Source organism: Nicotiana tabacum, chromosome 16 (genome assembly GCF_000715075.1).
Source record: "Nicotiana tabacum cultivar K326 chromosome 16, ASM71507v2, whole genome shotgun sequence".
NCBI lineage: Eukaryota > Viridiplantae > Streptophyta > Magnoliopsida > Solanales > Solanaceae > Nicotiana > Nicotiana tabacum.
Window position 1 is genome coordinate 84,502,126 of NC_134095.1, and position 14,348 is coordinate 84,516,473.

Genomic DNA, 14,348 nt, shown 5'->3' on the forward strand with positions numbered 1-14,348 from the left:
GGGAATATTTTTGCACAACACATAAGCAAAACAATTTATTTATCAATTTCCAAAATTGGTGAAAGATTTCGCACAATTACAAAGTACAAAAAAAAATATAAAAGAAGATAAAAAGAAACTATTCATCATTGCTACCGGAACCCGAAAGGAGAGAGGGATCTACATTTCCCCCGGTAGAGGAAGGCGGATCCATTACCGGTTCGGGGCCTTTATCTTCATCTTCTTCAAACTCCCCATCAGCTCCCGAGTACTTGGAACTAGTAGTCGAAGAGTCAGTTGCAGTGGACCAAGCAGGAAGATTTATTCGAGTAGTTAGCTCTAATTCTCGGGCCTTGACGATGCAATCATCAATATCGACTATGCTCGCTTTATCCTCTTCCAAGGTTTTCCTCTTCATATGATATATATCATAAGTCTTCTCAAATACAAGGGAATCGTTTTGGTCCTGGAGCTTTGCTTGGAGTCTATTAATTTTAGCTTGAAGGCCGTCCCTTTCAGATCTCAAGGCACTCAGGCGAGAATCGAGGTCAACATTTGTAGTTGAGTGAATCCGGCTATGATCCATGGCCTTCATGAGTCTCTCCTCCATTTTGGCCCTCTTCTCCTCGGCAATATTAGCCTCATCGGTTTTGGAGCTTAAGTCTGCCTTTAAATTATTTATTTGCTCATCGAAGTCAGACTCGCGCTCGGCAGTAGCAAGTATAGCGCCATGGAGCTCGACCTACTTAGCCTTAGACTCTTGAAGTTGTCCGTGTAATTGAGTGGCTTCTTGGTTGTGGGCAATTTTGTCCCTTTCGCTTTGCTGCAATCGGGCCTCAAGCTCGCCCATCTCAGTAGCTTTTGCCTCCAACACTGGGAGGTGCGCAACAAGTTAGTTCCTTTCGGCCAACAGTTGATCCTACTCAGAAGCGAGTCCTTGCTTATCAAGGATCAATCTCTGCATGCAGGCTTTTAGAAGCAAGAAAGTTAGTCGGTAAAAAAGAATAGGATTTCCGTTGTAGCAGGTAAATAGAAAAGAATTTATAAGAACAATTACGCTACGTGTTCCGCACTGTGCATGGCATTGTTTATAAAGCACTCCCCAGAAAAGGAGCACATTTTCTTCAAATCATTCTCCGAACCCAACTACTTAAGATAAGTTGCATGCTCCACTGACTTGGATAAAAGATGGCACTCTTTCGAAACTGAAAGAGTATCGATTCTCCCCTCTTGAGGATCTGGGGAGGGGTTGAATAATTGTGCCCCAAATTCCCATAGTTGGGGGAGAAGATGCAGTTAGTACTAGCGGCAAAGGAGCAACCACTGTCGATGGACGTTAAGTTGTTGGCGTGGATGGATGAGAAGCAACTACGACATGGACATTGCTGATTGTTATTTGCTCAGTAGTCGAAGGCAGAAGAGACCTAGGGTCTGAACTCCTTGGACTAGAGACATCACTGGGGAATAGAAAGCGAGAATCGACATTATCTACCAGGTCAAGTGCTGGGATTTCTTTTGTGGTCAGGTTTTGAAGCTCTCCCGGTTGAGCCTCCGGTTGAGCTGATGAAGATGTTTTTCTCCTTTGAAAGGTATCCTCTTCATCACTAGCTTCCCATTCATCATCGAGGACCACTATGACTGTGGCTGACTCGGTCGGTATTTTCTTTATGTTCTTATTTTGATTCCCAGCCAAGGTAAGCGTCGTCTTTTTGGTTGCTTGTTCTCGATTTGGGGACTCCAAAAAGTGGCACCCTCACCGGAAGCAGATCCGTGAGCTCTGCTTCGGGCAAGGGAACATTTTCATGAAGTTACCTATGTTCGTACAAAGATAAAAGGAAGAAGGACTCGGTTTACCATGATTTGTTTCCTTTCACTCGTATCTGGGGGCCATTTCCTTCCACCGACGGAATTCTGATATCGTGATTAGCAAAATTTTCTGAACCCACTGGTCCAGGTCTTGAACCCGTGGTGGTTCCCATTTGGTAGCTGAAACAGAATAAATAAAAAGACGAGCAACAAATAATTTTTTCATGGGGGAAGAAAATGAATAATCGAAAACTTATGAAAGCAATTTTACGACTCAAGAAAAGACAGAGTTGTGGCCGGGATGATGTACCTGGTAGCAATGATGATAAATCGCTCCATTCACCTGCGATCGTTGTCATCATTCACACTGGTAAGAAGAACGTGGTGGCCACAAATGCTGAAGTTTATTACCCTCCCACGCAAAACTTTGGGAGAGTAAAGATTTATCATGTGGGCAAGAGTTAGGATTTTCTCGGTCTACGTACAAAGTTAGCGAAGGCCAACCACTATTCGCCATATAGATGGGCTACTTATGCTAAGCAGATCTAGTACTGGTGGTAAAACTCCAAAATTATGGGGTCAAGCCCTTCATTCGACCCTAGGGAGAATGAACCCAAGGTAAAGGGATACGTATATACATACATAAAACCCTCCTTGGTGAAGGTAACCCACTCTATCATATCCGGGGCAAGAATTTCAAAATTAGGGCAGTTGCAGTCCTCCTTCATAGTTGGGATACTAGAAGGGCGAATGGAGGAGAGATACCTACTAACAGGCCAAGTTCGTAAAGATACAAAAATGGCCTTCTCTTGAAAGTTGTTAGCAGTACTAATTTGTTGTGGTATGATGGTGCTTACAGTGGGAGGTTTAGAATCGACATCGGCTTCTTTGTCTTTTTTTGACCTCCACCAAAAAGAAGACCAGAGTTTCTAAAGAGTGCAGTGAAAGAAGACATGGTAATAAAGGATCAGTAAAACTTTTGCTAAGAGATTTTTTCTAAGCAGATGCAATGAGGAAGAAAGGCTTATGAAAATTTTGGAAGTAAAGAAGTAAAAATAATGAGTAGAAGTAGGACTGTTCATTCGGATCGGATATCCGAAATCCGAACCGATCTATTCAATTTCAGATTTCGGATTTCAGATTGGATCGGATTTCAGATTCTGTTTATTAAAATTTTGGATTTCTGATCGGATTCAGATTGGTATATTTTAATCCGATCCGAAATTATTAGGGCATGTAAAAATACTACACTTTAATTTCGGATAGTCAGTACTTCCTTTACATCAACCTCCAAGAAATTATCTTTACAATTGCTAAATTTAGCTATATTAGCACCATAGTACTCTCACCGTTGCGTAAACATTAATTTTCTTAATGTATTACCTATTTTACAAAGAAAATATACATATTAGTTTAAATTTGAGGCATAATGATACGATTCGAAATCCGATCCGATCCGATATAATTCGAATCAGATTCAGATTGCATTTTCTAGAATCTGAAATCCGAAATTCGAATCTGAAATGTGCTAAATCCGATCCGTGCACAACCCTAAGTAGAAGGAAAGTTATAGACGGCAAAAATCGTGGTCATGATTACCTCGAAAACCGGAAAAATATTTGATGAATCATTGGGCAACACGTGTTCGGGGTATTAAATGCGAGAAGACGTACCTTTCAAGCATCGAAGACTGTTCATGAACTTTCCCGCCAGGAAGAGAATCTTCATCAACTTCCCAGTAATACGAAGATATGTCATCAAAAAATAGGGGGGGCTATCTGTATGAGGTAAAATTAGTTTATAACAAATAGTTGAATGGTAACATGACATGTAGAACCGACCAGTAACGACCAATACCAGATACAACAAATGCAACCGACATCGGGTAAATCTCGAATGGAGCGTAGTCTAACGGGAGAAGATCAAATATTGCCCATCGGATAACATTCAATGAGGGAATATTCTATAACATTAAATGAGCAACCGTTACAGAGAATATTTGCATTCAGGGCATGCCGTTTACATGTTCATCAATGACTCTTTTATTATCATTTAAGAGGAGTTTAACCATAGGATCTTGTTTCTCTGCGTAAAATTATAAGCCATTGTAGACACGAAATAATTTCTGCATACTAAAGCTTTATTTTGTTACTTTTGCTCTCAATTTTACAACTTTGCTTAAACTTGATCGTTATTCTCATTTTTGCTCTCGAAGATATTACGTTCGGAGTCATGTTTGTCATCTTCTTCAATTTCAATTACTAATCTTAATATTTATTTTATCTCTTTATCTTCCTTTGGATCAAATTAATTTGCTGGTCTATTAACCACATAACAAATGCAACTGTATTGTTTTACGAGTAAATAATATATATAGTAGATGAAATCTTTTGGTGAAAATTTGATACTCACACCCTCGCTAATCTGATAAACAATGTTCAAATCTAATTTTGGCTTATATGATATTAGATGATGGCTCAATCACTTTGACAGTTGAACCCGAACACATCCGCATGACTGTGGATGAGAGAAATCCCATTTAGTAATGACTAACAAAAGTTAATTTCCCTTTCCCTCTTCTGTACCTTGCTCCGATAGGACTACCTAGACTATAAACAAAATTATTTGGTCATTCTGATTTGTGCAGTTGTACAAATTAAAGAGGAATATGAAATTATGAACTGAAGAAGTTAATTAGCAGGTTATGCCAATTATCATGAATACGAAAATCATCACTCTCCTCCATCTCAGAAATGTTCGACAAGGTTGCTAATTAGGCAAGCACCTCCAAGGAAACCTTGCCAATTTCTGATAATCTCCTGAGGAAGAGAAAAAATAATAAAACAAGAATTTGAAATAAAGTTGGAAATATACGGTAAAAACGGTTCTTTGTATGAAGCCTAAGAAAAGATGAGGAGGAGAATGAGATATGATGAAGAGTTGAAGGATGATCAGGTCATCACAAAAATTTCTGTAATTGATCAAGAGTCGAGATTTAATTATGTTATTGTTGCTATTTAAGAGTCTAAAGACACAAAAAATATCAAGAGTTTATATGGGGTGACCCTGAAATCTTAGGGCATTGAAGTGAAAAACAAAACCATTAATGCTGAAAATTCTACAAATTTAATTCTTGTAAAAACAAACATTATGGAATTGATAGTGCATATATGTTATTATTCTGGACCAAGACTATTTAATTGCTCTTTCTGAAAATTGGAATGGCTATTTTAGTTGTTAACTATACCTTTCTTTGAGATTTACACAAAAAAATATTCTTTAATTTTCCTGTGAAATATTTATTATTTGTTAATAAATCTAAAGCATGTGCCGTTGTCTTTTTCATATTGGGTCTTAGTGCTCAACCACTGAGCTGTACCTCTCCAACCTTATACTAGTAAGTTTTACCACCCAAGCCCATGTCACGTATTTTTCGCTTTGGCCCAATAGACCTCGTTGATTTGTCCCTTGGGTTACCACTATCATCGAGTTTAAAAGCGCGTATGCCATATGAACTTGTGTTATGTTTTATAAAACTCTTTACTTTCATCTTTCATTTCGATGTAGAATTCGCCTAGTGTATCATGTACACATCTTCCAGAAGTTTACCAGTCTAAAAGCATGTCAGTCCTTCTCTTTGACCCGCTGTCATCGGCCCACCCTCCGTTATGGTGTCACAGTAAGAGTACCTAATACCAGTTAAGTACTAGCAAAATAGAGAAGAATATCTAGTCTTTGAGATAAAGCACTCTCAAAGTGATTTGGAAGTCAAGCTTGTAATTCTTTGCTTATAGGACTGAACCTTTCAAACCATAGGATATTGGCTAAATTTAATTTTTCAATAGTGTTCTGCTTTATGAGACCAATGAGAGGAGACATCTGCTAGTACAAATCCATTCAACTTACTCTCCATGCCTAAATATCTCAATAATGTAACAAACATAAGTGTCAAATGTGGCTCTTGCAACACTTAAACGACAATCTAAAGTCTAAAACTATGTTACTTCATCCTTCTGGCAGAATAAGCAATCACAGAACTTATCATTTAGAGCTGGTTTTTAGTCTGCATATATACAGAGGTAACATTTCTCAATTTAGTTACTTTAGTGAATTGAAGTATAAAATGAACCTTGACCCCACTTAACTGATCAACAGAACTACATAAATCAACCTTTTGGTTTCAAGTTTCTCTATAAATGGAAGAGTCTGCAATGCATTTGGTGTCCAAGAAACCAAATAGACCAGAAAATGAAGCATTTACTTGGTTGTGCTATCTCAATGGAAAAGCATAAAGCCAATATAGCCATGCTCCTCACACAAATGTTTTTTGCAGGCATGGCTTTGTTTTCTAAAGCTGCAATATCTGAAGGCATGAACCCTTATGTATTTGTTACTTATCGTCAAGCATTTGCTGTCCTCGCGTTGGCCCCACTCGCTGCCTTCTTCGAGAGGTTAATTTGTCCAACAATTTGTCTATCTCTTACTATGTCCATTTCATATTTGTGAGCTTAATTATTGAGTTATAACAACTATTATATGTTCATTTTTTTCAATTAAATAGAAAGACTCTGGTTCTTTTATCCTACAACATCCTGTTGAAGATCTTACTGATGTCATTTCTTAGGTAAGTTCACTCTTAAATATTCAACTTCTTGAGCTATTGTTTGTAAATTTCTTTAGCCTCACTTGATTAATTATGTGATATTTTCAGCACTCTAAGTTTGAATCTCTACTACTTCTCCATACACTATACAACAGCAACCTTTGCTGCAGCCACCACTAACATAATTCCATCCATAACTTTTGTTATGGCAGTTATCCTAAGGTAGCTATACTTAAAAATAAAAATTACCTGAGCAGCCTTAATTATATTGAGGATAAAAGGAAGCATATTAGCTAATAATCTGTCCTTTTTTTCTTTGTTTCAATCAAATATATAGGGTGGAGACTCTATCAATAAAGCAGTCACATGGAATGGCAAAAGTCTTGGGTTCTTCAGTTTGTGTTTCAGGAGCTTTGGTGTTTGCCCTAGTTAAAGGGCCACATTTTAACTTCATGAACTGGTCTATGGGGAAAACAAAGGGAGCTCATACCTCAAATTTTCATTATACTTTGAAGGAAGAATGGATAAAAGGTTCACTAGTCATGCTTTTGGCTAACATAATATGGTCTCTGTGGCTCATTTTACAGGTAATTCTTCAGCCACATCCTTGTGTTTAAATTGAAAAATTTGGAAAAAAGAATTACAATATGTTGATTAATTGACACATATTGCTTCTCTTAGGTCCCTATTATAAAACAATATTCGGCAAAGCTACGTCTTGCCACCCTATACTGTTTGTTTAGCTGCATACAATCATCAGTTTGGGCAATGGCAATGGAAAGGAACATATCAGCATGGAAGCTCAAATGGGACATCAATCTTTTTTCAGTGGCTTACTGTGTATGTTTTCTCATACACATACAATCTCCTATATTGAGACTACTTCTTATGAGTTTAACTTCTATACAACTTACAGTTGAAAACGATTTTTATACTATCAAGTCACCTAAAAGTTAAATACAAGTAACCGTTTAAACATGAAAAATAAGGCAAGTAACCTGCTCCAACGAGTTAAAAAACTATTGTTTTATAATTAATACAGCAAAAAATATTGCAGGGTGTGATTGTTACAGGCATAACATACTGGTTGCAGCTTTGGGCAGTAGAGAAGAAAGGACCAGTATTCACAGCCATGTTCACTCCATTAGCACTTATCATAACTGCTATAGTGTCAGCATTTTTGTGGAAGGAGACACTTTATATGGGAAGGTCCATAATCATATGTTATCCTTCTAATTTCAACATTAGTTATTCTTCCCTTTAATTTCCTCAGTAACTTAAACTTCAAAAGCTCAATTTCAGTACTTTTGTTTTGGCAGTGTTTGTGGAGGAATATTGCTAGTTGGTGGGCTTTACTTGGTCCTATGGGGAAAGAATACAGAAGCAGAGAGGGAAGTAAATAAAGATCAAATACTGGAAACCAAGGATGGTACCACAGTAATTTGATAGGACAGTATTATTTTTTTTACACTTATTATCCTATGGTCACTAACAAGCATGGACTGTCCAATATTTCCTAGCAAATTAAATAGATTTGGTTCTTATACAAAGTTTCAGTGCTCTCCAGTCTGATCATGAGCTACTCCTCCGTTTCATATTAAATGAGTTAGTTTGACTCGACACGGAGTTTAAGAAAAAAGAAGAAGACTTTTGAAACTTGTGTGGCTATAAAAGCTTCTCATTAAAGGTAAATGGGTAAAATGAAAGAGTTTAAAGTTGAATTATTTCCAAATTTAGAAATATGTCATTTGTTTTGGAACAGATTAAAAGGGAAGTACCTCATTTAATATGAAACGGAGGGAGTACTTCAAAGAAAAAACATAAAAGTGAAGTCTTACAAATCTTACTTTGTAAATTAAAGTTGGTGCCATGTGATCAGGAGGCCACGCGTTCAAGCCGTGGAAACAGCCTCTTGCATAAATGCAGGGTAAGGCTCTGTACAATAGACCCTTGTGGTCCGGCTCTTCCCCGGACAAAGAAAAATCATAAAACTGAAGTCTTACAAATCTTACTTCGATCATAGACGCCACTTCGCCGTCTATAAATTCCAGTAGAGTTTTAACTTATATACAATTGTCTCAATGGATCATTCATATACTATTTTAGGTCAATAAAAGGTAACTAGTCTATAAGTTGTAAGTAATTGTCTATTGAAACGTGGACAAACAATATGAAGGATAAGGTATGTGACATGTTATAACAGATTAAATCATCTTGATAGTATGCTTTTTTTTCTTTTTACCCAATTAGTTAGTATATAAGTACTCCCTCCGTTCACTTTTAATTGTCAAGTATTCTAAAAATAAATTTATATTTTTACTTGTCGCTTTTCGCATATGAAGAGAAAAATAATTTATTTTTCCTGTTTTGTCCTTAACATTAGTTACTCATTCCAAATCATTTTCCAAATCCATTAAGACTATACACCAAATAATATGGATATCATGATAAATTATGTACTTTATTTATTATTTCTTAAAATTAAGATGTGCAAAATCAATTATGGACACATAAAAGGGAACAGAGGAAGTATAAATTAATTCTTCTTGTACCCCCCCCCCCCCCAAAAAAAAAGAGTAGAGAACGGTCATGCTCAAGATTAAAAAGAATTAACCCAAATAGTCGTCCACATAATTTCTTAAATTAAAAATAACCGATAGATATGATATATACTATACATATAATCAATGTATAATATTGTATAACTGTATATAATTAATGTATAATTTATATACCAGCTAAAATAGTAAACATTAAATCTGATCGGCTATTTTGTGTAACAATCCCAAGATTAATACTCTCACAATAGGAATGAAAGCAGATACAGGACAATAAAGATTCTAATAAAATTGCATCTAAACAGAAACTCAAGAACCTGATGCACATAAATGAGTTAATTGGTATTTCATCTAATCGAAGGAGAACATAATAATTCAGGCACTATAACTGAGCAATGTCTACTAATGCATCAGTAGTTAAGCGGCTCCGAAACCAAAATATGTGCTAAAAAACATAATGAACAATTGTACATATAGAGCATAAAATACATGTACTATATGTTAACGGGTCAAGTACCCCGTTAACGTATATCACATCTATTTCATGCGCTATACCCCTAAACCTTTTCTCACTTTTTAATGATGCTTGGATCTGATCTCCCCGCTGTAAAGCCTGCCATTAAAATTAAATTAAATCACACTTCAGCCAAATTGGCTATAGTCATTAAAAAGAAGGATTTATCATTTAAAGTAATCAAATTCAATTATTAGTAAAAGAAAAAAGGTAATGTAGTATTGAATTACACTTTCTTAAAGTTAGCTTCCATTAATTTCAACGATGACAGTTATTTCAATTGTTGCATGATGGACATGATTTGAGTGAGAAAAAATGTTAATTTAATAGCAAAATTGTTAATCATTACTCACTTCATTCTATTTTAGTTGATCTTTTGGCTTTTTTTTGGTACACAATATATAATTTTTTTCAAATATCAAGAAGGGATTAATTTTTTTTAAAGTTGCGTAAAAAGTCCCAAAGTATCTGTTATATTTTAAATGAACAAATTAAATATATAGTAAAGGTCAGGAAAAACTATCTTTTTGTTCTAAAATCTCCGATTTAATTTTGCTCGCTATTTCCGGTTTGTAGATACAATAATATTTTTTATAATCTAATGGTTTAAATTCACTGATCCGCCTTTGTAAGGTGTCCACTCAAAACTTAAGTTACTATCATTGACACACTCGAAAATTTGTTTTGCACATGGTTTTCTTTTTCTACAATAGCGCATGAAATATATGCATTTGGCCATTATATTATTTCGTGCGTTATATGTACAGTTGTTGCCCTTTTTTTAGTACCTATTCTCTGGTCTTTTGAGTTTAATTTATTGTTATTTAGGTTCCGGTCTAGAATTCTTGTAATGTATTTTCCTATATGTTAATTTTAGTCCAAGAAAGTTAAGAAATGGAAGTACTCTCCTTAGGAACGTAACTCCACCGTTGACGGAAGAAGTGCATTATCAATGATTGTCTTTTCTTTCTTAATTAGTTTTGAGCACTCTATATAATATTGTTTCTATGCATTAGCAAATCTAGCTGATTGTAGGTACAATTGCACACATTTTTCAGCTTAAATCATATGCTTATAAGTGTGTGCGTGTGTGAGAGAAAGAATTATATAACGGAAATGGCCTAAAAATGCCACTCAACTTACAAAAATGGCCTATTGATGTCATCCATTAAAAGCTTGCTATTTTCATGCTATTACCATTATACATTTGGCCCATTTATGCCATTATTTGACTAACGCCTGATTTTTTTAAAAAATATTTATAAGACCCACATTTCCACGTGTCCTGTCATTATTGGTCAGGCTTAACCCATACCCTACATAATTTTAAGGCTGAATGCATACACACACCCTTAAACTTGTCCCTTTTTTCCACCTAGACACTTAAACTCATCCCATGACCTTTTGAGCACTCAATCTCTATTTAGATTGTGCCAATTAGACACAGGAAGCTGACATGGTACAAAAGGTGAATCTCAACTATTTTGAGCGCGTGTACAATGAAAAGAGAGCTAAAATAATCTTCTTCTTCTTCTTCACATTGAAGCCAAACGCACTTTAAACTTGCTTAAGCTCCTTTTATTCACCGAAACAAATACACAATAGAAACCCAACACAAAGTTTTATAGAGAACTTTACAAACACCCAACAAATAAAGAAAGAAAAATGCATACCCAGCTACGAGAAGAAGAAAAGAAAAATGCATACCCACCTTCTAGAAGAAGAAATTTCAACTCATCCCAGTATTTAATTTTCGTTTTACTTTTATAATTATTGAAGAATTTTTTGTTATTCTCTGTGGAGCTAGTGAGGTGAGGTAGTTGGTTTATTCCAAAATATGACTCTTACTTTCATTTAACAGTGTCTAAGGGGCCGGGTCAACCCGTTTCCGGACCGGCCCAGACCGGTTGAAATCGGAACCGGCCCAGACCGGTACAAAGGGGGTGGGTGGGCTGGGTTAATGGGGTAAGAGGGGTTGGTTTGTTCACCTTCGTGCAACCGGTTAACCGGACCGGTCAAACCCGATCAACGCGATTTACTCTAGAATCGGTTAATCGGCCCGAACTGGATCGGCCCGGCTCGGACCGGCCCAGACCGGATCGGCCCGACCCAGATTGGTATAACGGCTACTTTCAATTTTTTATTTTTTTAATGTTTCTACTTTTTGACCGTTGGCCCAACGGTTGTTTTGCACATTTAGCCCTTTTTGGGCCATTTTTTTAAAATTTAACACTTTTGTAATTACTAATTTAGCCCTTTGAAAAAATAAAAATACACCCCTCGCTTCTTCATTTCTTCACTCATCTCTCATTTCTCAAACTCAAATTCTCAATTCAAGTTAAATCATGCCCCGTAAGGAAGCATATGAAGAGTTGTCTTGAGCGTCCTCGAGAAATTCGTATTTAAGTTGATTTGAGACAATTTGTGTTATTTTAAAATTATTAGACGTATTTATGCTTAATGTTTTAGTTTATTAGATTAATTTGAAGTATTATTATGCATGAAAATTTAGTTTTACTCTTTTGCGTTAATTTACTTGTTAAATGCAAACTTCAATTTGTAATTTTAAAATAAATGCAGCACTTGCAATTTATAAGTACAATTTTTCCCATCTTTATTGTATTCTTTATATTTTTACTTTATATTATTATAACTTACAATAGTTATACAAAAGAAAATTACACTAACCCAGCCCTGCCCGGGCCCTTGTACCTGTAACCCTTACGGTTCATTTTTTTACCCAGATGAACCAGAACCCGTTAAGCTCGGTAACCACTAACCCATAACAGGCCTGGTTCGTAACCCGTACGGTTCCAACATTTACCTACCCACCCCGACCCGGCCCACCCGTTAGACACCCTTACTTTCATTATGATAGACCCAAAAACTTTTTTCTTAATTAGCTGTTACATATTCCATAATAAATTTGGTATTCTTCATCGAGTAAAAAAATGAGATATTGTCCAGAAATCTATAAAACTTCGCCATAAGAGGAATGAGATCGGCGAAGATGACCCCCATATGGTCTAACACAAGAAGTTCTTAAGAAAGAAAAGAAGCTTGTGTGGGGAAGAAGACCAATAAAAAGAGAGAAAAAAGCTATTGTAAACTAACAGAAGAAAGCCATAAATTAATGGAGATAATTTTCTATGGAAGAAGAAGATGTACGTGGGGAATATATTATTTTTCTATTTTAATGCTCAAAAGTTAAAAGGAGCCACATGTTCAATTTGCATTTACTTGTTAACGCATCAACCCGAAAGTGAGCTACACGCATCTTGTTTTCTCGACTGTTCCAACTTGTTGTGTCTAATTGGCACAATCAAAATAGAGATTCAGTGCTCAATAGGTCATGAATGAGTTTAAGTGTCTAGGTGGAAAAAAGGGACAAGTTTAGGGGTCTGTATATGTATTCCGCCTAATTTTAACCTTGGTTAGGTATTTCCCTCACACCCATTACTCCAAAACCTTCAAATCTTGACTCTGTTGCGACCACTATCAGCACCACCACTCAACAAGCTTCACCGGTAAGTCTTCATTGAACTAGCATTCCAACACTTCAATTGCAGCTAAAAAATGAAACTTTCAAGGAAGTGGTATTGATTACGAGTATTTTACTCAGATTCTTGCAAGAAATGACTGGTATTTATTGCTAAACCATGAGTATAAAGCCAAGAGGGTTGCTTCGAATCAACAAGCAGTTGTTAGTATTTTGCATAATCAAGAAAATCCATTACACCCTTTTAAATTTTACATCTGGATTTCGAATATTTGTCCCTCTTTTGCCAAGAATCAATCAGTTAAGGGGGTCTTAGGTAATGTACTACATAGAAAAGGTCCCCTTTTGTTGTTAGCTGAGCTAGTTCTGGATATCAGAAACTCTAGAAATGCAATTACTGTAGATTTGCTTTGTGTTTTGATTGGTAGTTGGGGGAGATTAGGCTTAGGGAAGTATTGTGCTGACATTTTGGAGCAAGTTTCTTATTTGGGATTCACTCCTAGTACTAGATTGTATAATGCAGTGATCGACACGTTGGTCAAGTCCAATTCACTTGACTTAGCTTATCTAAAGTTTTAGCAAATGTTGGTGGATTTGTATAATGCAGTGATAATGGAGAAATTGGATTTAATGGAGGTTTTAGGGTTGCTGATTTGAGAAAGATGACTAGAGAGCTCTTTTTAGATTTGGGTTAATGATTTGCGTATGTTTTAACCGGGTTGAGTTTGGGTAGATAGGCCTAACCAAAGTTAAAATTATGTAGGGTATGGGTTAAGCCGGACCAATAATGACAGGACATGTGAAAATGTGGGTCTTATAAATATTAAAAAAATATCAATCGTTAGTCAAGTAATGGCATAGATGGGCCAAATGTGTAACGATAGTGGCTTGGAAATAGCAAGCTCTTAACGGATGACATCGATAGGTCATTTCTGTAAGTTGAGTGGCATTTTAGGCCTTTTTTGATTATATAATAAAGAAATTTTCAGAAACGACTATTGTTTAGTGGCTATTAACTTACTATAACTATTATATATATAATTACTTCCTATAGCTGCTATTTAATTGTCCGCTACTGTATTCATGAATACAGTAGCGGATTCGCCTAATTGAAAAATCGGGGAGTCAAACTGTGCGACTGTATTTGTTATATTCACGCTACTGTATTCATCAATACAGTAGCAGAATTTGCCTAAAAATAGGAGAATCTAGTTGTTTAATAACGGAAAGAGGATCAATTATCGTGTATAACTGTCACGACCCAAAATCCACTAGTCGTGATGACACCTAACCCAACTCATTAGGTAAGCCAACTAATACTATCCTTTTTCAATAACAAAATTGGCCAAAAAGCCCAAAATTCGTTAACCCAATCAATTATGAGTTCAA

At 36.0% G+C, this 14,348-nt stretch overlaps 1 protein-coding gene across 2 annotated transcripts; it reads left to right on the top strand.

Annotated features, from left to right (window-relative positions):
• The first annotated feature begins 5,713 nt into the window (after positions 1-5,713).
• Positions 5,714-7,932, top strand: LOC107807166 (WAT1-related protein At1g43650-like). 2 transcript variants are annotated; one of them, XM_016631497.2, is made up of 8 exons: positions 5,714-5,864; positions 6,119-6,236; positions 6,347-6,409; positions 6,497-6,610; positions 6,726-6,975; positions 7,070-7,228; positions 7,446-7,597; positions 7,708-7,932. In XM_016631497.2, the coding sequence occupies exons 1-8, from the start codon at positions 5,738-5,740 to the stop codon at positions 7,832-7,834; spliced, it is 1,110 nt and encodes a 369-aa protein (XP_016486983.1). In that variant the 5' UTR covers positions 5,714-5,737; the 3' UTR covers positions 7,835-7,932. The 2 variants fall into 2 exon arrangements, with proteins under 2 accessions (XP_016486983.1, XP_016486984.1); XM_016631498.2 differs by lacking the exon at positions 5,714-5,864 and having other exon boundaries at positions 5,960-6,236.
• The last annotated feature ends 6,416 nt before the right edge of the window (positions 7,933-14,348 follow it).